Here is a 10,849-nt window from a genome sequence, read left to right as displayed (position 1 = left end):
TTTATTGTTTTTGCTTAAAATATTTTTATATGTTTAAAAATATATCAAACCAATAAAAAATTATCCTCAAAATTTTGCTTGTAATGTACTTAAAGGTATGAACAATTATTCATATGATGAATTGGTAATAATTTTTCCTATATTTATCTATTATTCAATAAAATATTGAAACTTATATTTTAACAATTATTTGATTAATTACCAACAAGAACTGAGCAATGAAAATAAACAAATATAACATTTTTCGAAAAGCTAGATTATGTGGATCAAAGAATCAATATAAGTAGGTCTGCAGTAAAAATTTATAATATTTTGGTATTTTTCACATTCATATTTTAATTTGTTATTTTAAAATTAAATTAAAACAAAATTAAAAATAGAAAATAATTTAATTCTAATTAGTCAGAACAGCCAAGTAATAAATATAAATTATTATTTGTATCAAATTATAGATTAAGATAATATAGGGATCCTGTGATATATTCTTAAATATCACTATTTTCATTTTGGTGAATACAAAAGTAATTACTCAATTACTTATAATGAAATTTTTTATAATTACTAAAAACAATCAAATAAATACATATAATTCATCAATTTTACATATAGTTACCACTATTGTTTGTTATGCCTTTAATTCTAAATGAAGTATCTCAATAGTTATTTCTATATTATATAAATGTTAATATGATTATTAAATAGAACAATGAATAATTTTTAAGTAAATTTCATCGATCAATTTATTTGTTAATTATAGTTGTATAATTAATTATTTTTAGTATAAAAATATTCAAATTCCAGAATGAAATTTAGAGTATTTATTACATGTTTTATCATATTTTTTAAATAATAAAAAAAAGTAAGTAATAATGTTAGAAATGATTAAAATATTTTTATCAAGCAGTATATCGACTTATGCACTCAGCAAAGTGGTAAGATTAAATTACAATTAAAATTATGGCACTGCCTTCATTTTCTCTAAAATTTAATACTTGTTTCTTATGCAAAAAATGAAGTTAAAGAAAGAGATTTGAATTTAATGTAAAATTATTCTATATTTCAGTTCTCAAATATATAAAAGTCCATGCGTTTAAGTGTTAAATAATTATTAAATCTTACATCTAATTATAACAAATAAATAAAATTAATTTTGTATAAACTTATTTTCATTATTAATTTTAGCGATTTTGAACCCATATAGGGTACTTACAGACATTTTAAAACGATAAGGTAAATTTTAATGGTAAAATGTACTAATAAGCTAAACTACAATTGTAAATCATTCTTCAAATATTAAAAAGCAATAGTATATAATCAATAAAATAAATATAAAATAATCATTTTTTTCTAATCAATTACTTAATCATAATTTTTATGAAACGTAAATAATTTGAATAGAAAAAGAAAGATAAGCCCAACATAAAAAATGTATCAAGGAAGAAACTGAACGTATTATAATTCTTCATATATACTTTTAGTAAATATTTTGAATAAATAACGACTATTTTTCAATAAAATGTATTAATCATGATTTTCTGTGGTTATTTCTATACTGCTCTGTTATCGCGTAAATTTCATGATTTTATGTCTATTCTATTCTGCATCTATATCAATATTTTCTAGCAGCGACAACCAATAGTAATTTAATTAATATTATTTAATTTTTTAATTTATACGAATATACAAGTCACTATTTTTTGTACATTTGATTACATTATAATAATTATTTATTCTTATTAAAAAAATATGAAAAAAATTATTCAGTTTTTTCCTTTGTTCTGATATCATCATTCAGATAATTTATATTTTGCTATCATTAATTTTAAATGATTATGTATGTAGCACTTAAATAAATAAAATACAAGAGTATTTCTGTATTTATTTATCAATTAAAATGTACACTATTTCATAACTATACATGGATTTATTATTTATTTCTTAAAGCTTTAGATATTGTTAGTTTTGATAGCATTCTAATTTCTAAAATAAATTGATTAATAATCAAATTTTTTCTTTTTTATGAATTTTATTCAGCTGACTTAAAATTTATTTGATTGCAATAAATATTTAATAATCATTTTTAATAATTATTGTAATTTAAATGTTTCATACTAATTACAATATAGTGCAAATATTTAGTATTCTAAACTTGCGAAATGACAGTGGTGATGACTTGTTTACTTTACTTAGTTTCAACGAATGAAAGCAGTTATGTCAGTTACTTAGTTTGTGATTAAAGAATATTTTACAATGAATTATTACAATGACTTTTGATCTAAGATCTTAATTGATTTTCATTGTAAGAACATGGCTTTAAACAATGTTATCTACGATATTTTCTATCTATCAATAAATTAATATTTAATTATTTTGTTGACCTTCAGGAATTTAAAAATTGAGTTTATAGTCATTCAGTAAAATAAATTTGAATTATTTACAATTCTGCATTTTCTATAATAAAATAAAAAATTGTTCTACTACAAATATTTATTACAATTTTTTAAAACATATTTATTTATTTGTAACTGCTATTTATTAATATTCTGACATATTGTTTTTAAAAAATTAAATGTTTAACATTTTCAACCGATTTTCGATAATACAAATAATTTAATAATTTAATTAATTAAATTAAAATTTCTGTTACTTGACTGTTATCTTTTATTTTATTTAAATAACACGTTTACAAGAAGAATTCTACAGAACTGGAACATAATTGTTTTTTTTTTACATATCAATTTTTATAACTGCAGATTCTAATTAATAAGAACTCTAATATAATTTTCCATGATTCCAAATATCTAAATTCATAAAAAACTTTGAAAGGTAACAATTTGGTTTTACGTATAATAAATTTATAAAAAATACATTAAAAGACAATCTTTTCAGTTTATTTATGTAGAGTTTGTTTGCAAGTAATAATTCTTGATAAGCTTTTGAGGAAGAGTAAGTAAATAGTGTCTCAATACTAAAACATGTGAAAATAGTATCTGTCACAATTGCAAAATTACTTTTAAATCACACTTTCAAGCACACTTGATAATATTAAGTATAAATTGTTGCAGAAAGATTCAAATACCTTTTCTGATAATTTTTAATAATGAAAATATTCCATGTCAACAATGAATTTCACAATTTTTAAAATTTTAAATGTCCAAAATGTATTTACAGTTATTAATATAATTTGCGTAGAAATTTAGAGAAGTGAATGTGTTATCCCATGTTATATTTTTTATACTGAGCGATATATTGGTAATATTAATAATAAGATTTTCATGTAAATTGATTATTGCTAGAAAGGAAATAGTAAGAAATCTGATAAAAATAAGCATCAAGCACTGAAAATCTGAAAATATGTAATTGTTCAGAGATATAATATTGAGAGGCTTAATAGAAATATCAAATATGAAGAAATTTTTTTTTTACCATTAAATTTTTTTAATTACGTGCCGCCTAAAAAAGTATAATCCGTGTAGGATTGTAAATTTGTGTGCTATTTACATAGTAAATAATATTATATACATACAGCCTTTATGAGCATAGATTAAATAACATGTTAACAACACATTCAATTTTTAAGCAAGTAACCAAATGAACACGTGTATAAAAATAGAAAAACATAAATAGGTGCTTTCGTTTACACGGATATTCATGATTGAAAAAAGACTTCAGTTGTAATAGATTTAAGAAAATAGACCCCTTTACAAGCTGATTATTAATTTCATTAATTTGTAGAACTTGTTAATTTCATTATTACTTACAAAATCTGTAGAACTTGTAAGGGTAAATGTAAAAAGCTCGACGTGGTTTTTTTAAAAACTGACACTTGTTTAAAGAATTTCCATAAATTATGTTTTTATCGGCGAAAATTCTTCATAAACATATTTTTAATTTTGATCATAGTAATATAAATGTATATATACGCAATTAAAAAAATAATATCTTTTAAACATTTATTACACGTGTTTTAAAATTCATAATTAAATCGTGAAATTGATACATTTTTGTCTATTATAGATAATTAACAGAATTAAAATAATGAAAATAATATTTCATATAATAAATATAACACTTAGTTAAATCATTATGTAATATATTATAGAATTCAGATAAAAAAAGTTTAATTTTAATTCTATGATAATTGTTCTAAATCCTGTAAAAAAAATTTAAAAATAGCGCCTATATGACAATCAATCAGCATAAAGTTATTACGCAGAATCAACAAAACTATCCAGCCTCACATTACTACTATAGTGTAATTTTTGATTATCAGATTATTTATCTAACTCCGTAAAAAGCATATATACTTTTTAGATTATATTTTCCTATATTAGATAAAATCTTTATAACGAAAAAATAAATAAGAATATATATAAAAACGCGATTATATTTAGTATATTTAACATATTCTGTATATTATTTTCTATATTATTAATAATTATTAAATATTTTCAATCTAATTTTTTAATAGTAAACATTAATATTTATTGCTATGGTTATAACTATTGATTGCTGGATGCAATATGCCTCGGATTTTAACCACGAAAGAAAATGTATGCAAGAGGAAGTTTGATTTGTCACAGTAATTCTTATCCATTTAAAGAAAGAAATTTATTTTTTGAAAAACCTATTAAAATTGGACGTTCAGTTGCTAGAGCTAGAGCTGCTACTAATAATGCAATATTTGATTGTAAAGTTTTGTCTAGAAATCATGCAATTATATGGTATGACTCTGGTAAATTTTATTTAAAAGATACCAAGAGCAGTAATGGCACTTTCATTAATAATAGGCGTCTCAGTCCATCTGGAGAAGAATCAGCAACACACGATGTGTATTCTGGTGATGTTGTACAATTTGGTGTAGATGTGGTTGAAAATAATCCAAAAGCAAAAGTCACGCATGGATGTATAGTAGCAACCTTAAAACTTTATTTAGCAAGTGGTAAAGAAGCAAAAGAAAATCATTCAAATTCTGATTCTTACATAAATATTACTTTCGAAGATTTATATAAATTAAATCAGTTTATACAAGAAGCTGGGCGTAGAGAAAGTGCATTAAGAATTAAGCTTGAATACATGCAAATATTATTAGAACAAACAAAAATTGCTGCTCTTCAATCATGGAAGGCATTAGTATTGGAAGATTGTCTATTGTCTCGCTTAGAGATACTTGAGAGTCAAGTGATAGCATATTCTAAAAATTTTGGAGAGGATAAATTAAGAATCGAATTAGTAAATTTATTGGAAGACAAAGCTTTATACCAAAATGCTACTAAAGAATTATTGCAAAAAAAAGTACAAGAAATAAGTAAAAGTATCGGAAAAGTACAAATATTAAAATGTCGATTAAGTGAGACTGAAGATGAAATGCAAATTTTACATAATATAATTAAAGATAATCAGAATGAATTACAAGAACTTACAATTAAATATATGAAGGTTAAACAAACTTTACAAGATACAACTGATAAATTAAATAATACCAAGCATGAATTAAAAGAAGTATTACAACAAGCAGAAAAGGATAAGCAAGAATTTTTTAAATCACTTGAAGATCAAAAAAATATTGAAAGGAACTTAAAATTCAATATAAAAGAATTAATATCAAATAAAATTAATATTCAAAAACAGATAACTGCATTAAGAAATTACATGCAAATTGTACAGAACATAAAAAATGAAAATAGCATGTATCTAGAAAAAGATTTTTTAAACCCTGCTAATATTATTGATAATATTTTAAGCAAATGGAAATATCTCTTTTTAGATGCTGTGAATTATGAAATTTTAGTTGATAACTTTGAACAAGGAAATCAACTTAATTCTATTGACAATTATTCAAAATTCAGTAAAGCGTTCTGTATTAATGATAATTTAACAAGGAGCTGTCATTCCACGACTACTACATTGGAATATAATAATTGCAAATTTATATTACCACTTGCATCTAGTAATACTTTATTAAAATCAAAGACTATTTTAGACTCAAAGGATTTAATAGATGGATCTAAATCTAAATCTAGTTTATCAGATATTGACAATTCTCTTATTTTGGATTATGACAATACGATTGAAATTAAAAAATTATATGAAAATGCTTTAATATCTAACATTGATGAGAATATTAGTGATAATGAGAATGATAATATTGCTTCTATTCAATTAATATTGAAATTTGCTATTAAAAAAGATAATTTTGGTCATAAAGATTTTAAAAGTAATTGTGATTTGGATATCAATTGTCTTGATTTCTATAATACATTTGATAATGAATTGTCAAAACAAATTATTCAAGTAACACAAAAAAAAAATACTATTATTGAAATAAAAAATAAATTATTGCCAAAACAAACAAAATTAACACTTCAACAAGTTCTTTTACTTGACAGTTTTACAACTAATATTTTGAAACCATTAATTGTAAACAATTTAATAGTTAGTAAAAATTCTCAAGATTTTATAGTACAAAATATAATGCATTTATCAAATTCTTTAAAAGTAAGTAATGATAATGTAAATTATATTATTCTACAAGAGTTACAAGATTTAAAAAACTGGCTTACTTATGAACCCAATATTATAATCTTTGATAAGTTAAAAAAGTATCAAGTTATAAATGATAATCTACAAGTACAAGAGTTAAGTGAACAATTAGTAATACTTAAAGAAAAATATAATGCAACTATTGATGAAAAAGCTAATATAGTTAGAAAGTATATAAATCTTAAAACTCAATGTAAAGATTTCATAAATACTACTTATATGGTGCCTATATACTATGTTGTACCAATTATCTTTGCATTAATTTGTATGATACTAGAGAAAATATTGTAATAACAAATTTGTTATTTATATAATTGTTTAAAGTTTATTTCTGAATAAAATAAAAAAATTTCTTTTAGCTATAAATAAGATCAATTTAACATAATATTTAAGGCACATTATTTTATGTTTTTTTACTAAATTTGCCATTGAAATAGCAAAATTAATTTATTTCTTAATTTTTTTCATATATAATTTATAGTTAAGACCTTTAGTCAACAAAATTTACATATACAATACAAATATTTTTAATATATGCCATAATCTTATCATATATTTTTTAATTAAAAAAATTAATTGAAACAAAAAAATTTTATAAACATTTTCTAGATTTTCTAAAAATATAAAATTTTATTGATGAAAATAATATTAAAACAATATGTATGCTTATTGACTATTGTAAAATATTTTTAAAAATGCTCTTATAACTTTATTCTTTTAATTTCATCTTAACTTTATTGAATTATATATTATTTTAAATGACTTATTGCTATTAGTGTTTTAGTAAACCTTTATATCCATGGAATCTATTTAAATCAATTTATTGATCTACTTTCCTCTACTAATGGTCTGTTGATAATGTTAGTAGCATTTATAAATTTGGGGAACTTATTACTAATACTTTGTATTAGGTAATATACATGATAATTCATGAGATCTGTTAATTATTAAGGAAAATTAATTTTCTGTGATTCAAGAGAATAAATTATTTCGTTCCTTTATATAAATATTAATAATTAAATAAATCATAAGTTTATTGCGAATAGATTTTTTAATGAAATTGATTATAATTTTTATTTGTATAGCCATTTAAAATTTTTAAATTATAATAAATAATGTAACATACTAAATGAGAATAATAATTTTCTATTGATTTTTATTGTATATTTTGCTTGCAATATTAAATAAATATTTTGTTAATTCTAACAATAAATATCTACATTTAAATTTAATTACAAGGCCAGATAATATTTTAATTAATGTAAACATAAAAATCTGAATGGTACATGCTCACATTAAATAAAAGTGTAAATTATAAAAATTAAATATTTGAATACATTAATGTAATCTAAATATAATTTTATTTATGTTTATTCACTAAATTAGATGGATTTGCACACCTTCTAATTATTGAATTAAAACAATGAACCCAATAAATTTGATTTTCAAATCAATTTAGATACATTTATTTCATATTTCATAATAAATAAAATTAGTGAATTCTATATTTTAGTTTTGATAGAATCTAACCTAATATAGCTACCAATTAAAATAATTTTTTCAGTTGATGCATTACAATATTATTCTCGTAATAATATCACAAGGGTTTTCAACATTCTTTTTACAATTGAAGTATTATACTTAAACTTTTTATTAAATTTACAAAGTTCAAACCATATGGATACAGTTAATATTACCACAGAGAACTAAATCTTAATGCAATTAATATCAAATTAGTATAATTAAACTTATTTTTTGTAATTAATTTGATGTATTTGTTATTTTTTATTAGTTTTGTTTATTCATTTGTTTATTAAATTTTTCTTTCATAATTAAAAATTTAGACAATATTAAGTGAGAGATTTGTATCATTCCATCTTCTAAACTTAATTTAAAATTTTTTTAATGTTTATAAACAAATATAATTTTGTATAATATATAAAAATTTCTAAAATATACTTTTTGTTTTATAACTATCATAATTTTTAATATTTTATAATTATAAAATATTTATATTATTTTAATTTAACGAATTATGAAAATAAATAAAAGATAAATATTAAGAAATTCTATAAAAAATATTTTAATAAAATGTAATAAATTAAAACATGAAGAAGATATTTTTTCAAGTATATTTATCTACTATGAAATTAAATACTATTAAATATTATTTAAATAGTTATCAAGGTATAAATTCAAGACCAATATACTTAATATTTGAAAATAAATTTACTAAATAAATATAATGTAGTTGTTAAATTATGATTTTGATAAAATTAAATAAAATGCTTGAACTGTGCTAAGATGATAAACTTCTTAAGTTAATTTTCATACATATATTACTATTAAAAAAAAACAATTATTTTTGAAAAGAAATAAAAATGTATTATTGTTAATGTTAATAAAAAGCTTCTAGCTTAAAAACTTATATTAAAGAAATTTATATCTATTATCATCTACTGGACTGTTGTAAAATAAAAATATAATTTTAGGTTATGTATTACAATCATATACAATTTTATAATTTGAATACATTGACATCCTATAAAATTGATAATAATTGAATTATAATATATAAGTATACCACTAATTATGAGTGACAAACTGCATTATAAGTAATAATTTTTCGTAATTTTCTACCGCGTTTTTGCTAATATAATTGCGAATATTAATCTGCGCATTGGCATTAATATGATATTTATATTTATATTTATATTTATCATTACATCGTATGACGTGTGTTGCATATGTAAAGCTGTACAACTGCATAAGTATATATATATTTATATTAAAGGGAACAAAATTAGCAATACTTAAGTAGATTAGTTTTCTGGATCGACATAGTAAAAGGTACGGTGATTGGACAGATCGAGTAAGAAAATTACGAGCAATCAACAAAAAGACAAAACTAAACTAAAAGTGACCTCACTAATTGTTAATCAGGAAGAAGACTTTGAGTAATGTCAGTATAGCAGACGATTTAGAGTTTATATGGAATGTCCTTTAAATGAAGAACCTTAAGTTACGAATTTCAGTGAATATTGAAGTAAGAAAATAAAAAAATTAAATTGTAGTTACTAATAAAAAAATAAAGCAGAAAATTTAATGTAATTTAAAATGATATCTAAATTAGAAAACAATTAATTTGTCCTAAATGAATATATTAATGACTACAATCTATTTAGCTTCTGCTTGTTTTAAACATTTATAAAACAGTTTTTGGAATATAAATGTAAAGTTTATATATATATATATATATATATATATATAAATTTTTAATTTTTAATGCCTACTTCAAATTTACTAAATACTCATGCTGATTCATTTTTATGCTTTTAGTAACCTAAATTTATAAAAAAATCTTCATTTATTGATATTTTTCATGTGAGTATATAAAACTTCTCATAACTAGATTTTATTAAATTTAATTTCAAATAAAGATATTATTTTTAGTTTTTTTTTATTTCTTTTAATTATTATTTTTAATTATTTTAATTATTTTTTAAATATACTAAAAATTTAATTTATTTTAATATCTTAATCTTATATAGAATAATTTTAATAAAGGTTTTAATTTATGCAGATATTATCTAGCCTAGGTAAAGTAAGAGCAATAAAGATAATTGCTGATGAATGCAAGATTCATATTTCATTAAAAAATTTTATTTAATTAGAATAAAAAATAATTAATATAAAATTAAACATTTTCACATTATCAATAATTGTGTACCGTTCATATAGTTAAAGTTGTTATATATGATTTGAGCACTTGCATTAAGTGAAAATATGCAGTTAATCATATCTCAAAATATAAAATTTTGCTAACATAATTATTAGATTTTGTAGTTATAAATTAAAGAGTCTAAAATATTTTTATAATTTTCAACTCCTACATGGTTTATGTGTATTGTATTGTATTATTAAAGATAATTATATATAATAAATTGTTTCCATTAAAAAATAGCAATATTTATATTATAATGTTTATACAATAGATAAAAATTCTCGATTTTTAAGTAAAATTTATAATATTATATTTCTTATTTTAGTCCCAAGACTAAATATAAAAAGTATGCTGATATATAAGCTTTCAATAAGATTTATATCCTTTGAATTTTATTTTGTATTGTAATTTTAATAGAAATTGTAATTGATAATTAGGTAATTTTATTAAGTAGGTTGTAAAAATACTTTAAAGAATTAGTTATTTAATAAAATGTTTAAATAAATGTATGAGTCAATTAATAGTAAGCAGATGAACGTGTATTTAAAATTTTAATACCATATTGAGGTTTCTTTTTCTGTA

The 10,849-nt window shown here is 20.4% G+C and overlaps 1 protein-coding gene across 1 annotated transcript; it reads left to right on the top strand.

The window, feature by feature from the left end:
* The first annotated feature begins 4,442 nt into the window (after positions 1-4,442).
* Positions 4,443-6,852, top strand: Slmap (Sarcolemma associated protein). The gene is made up of 2 exons (XM_011504284.1): positions 4,443-6,177; positions 6,301-6,852. Exons 1-2 carry the CDS (start codon positions 4,552-4,554, stop codon positions 6,832-6,834), a joined length of 2,160 nt encoding a protein of 719 aa, XP_011502586.1. The 5' UTR covers positions 4,443-4,551; the 3' UTR covers positions 6,835-6,852.
* Positions 6,853-10,849: the final 3,997 nt, after the last annotated feature.

The sequence above is a fragment of the Ceratosolen solmsi genome, unplaced genomic scaffold (genome assembly GCF_000503995.2).
Source record: "Ceratosolen solmsi marchali unplaced genomic scaffold, CerSol_1.0 scaffold19, whole genome shotgun sequence".
Lineage (NCBI taxonomy): Eukaryota > Metazoa > Arthropoda > Insecta > Hymenoptera > Agaonidae > Ceratosolen > Ceratosolen solmsi.
The sequence above is the reverse complement of the archived record's forward strand: the minus strand, read 5'-3'. Positions and strand labels throughout refer to the sequence as shown.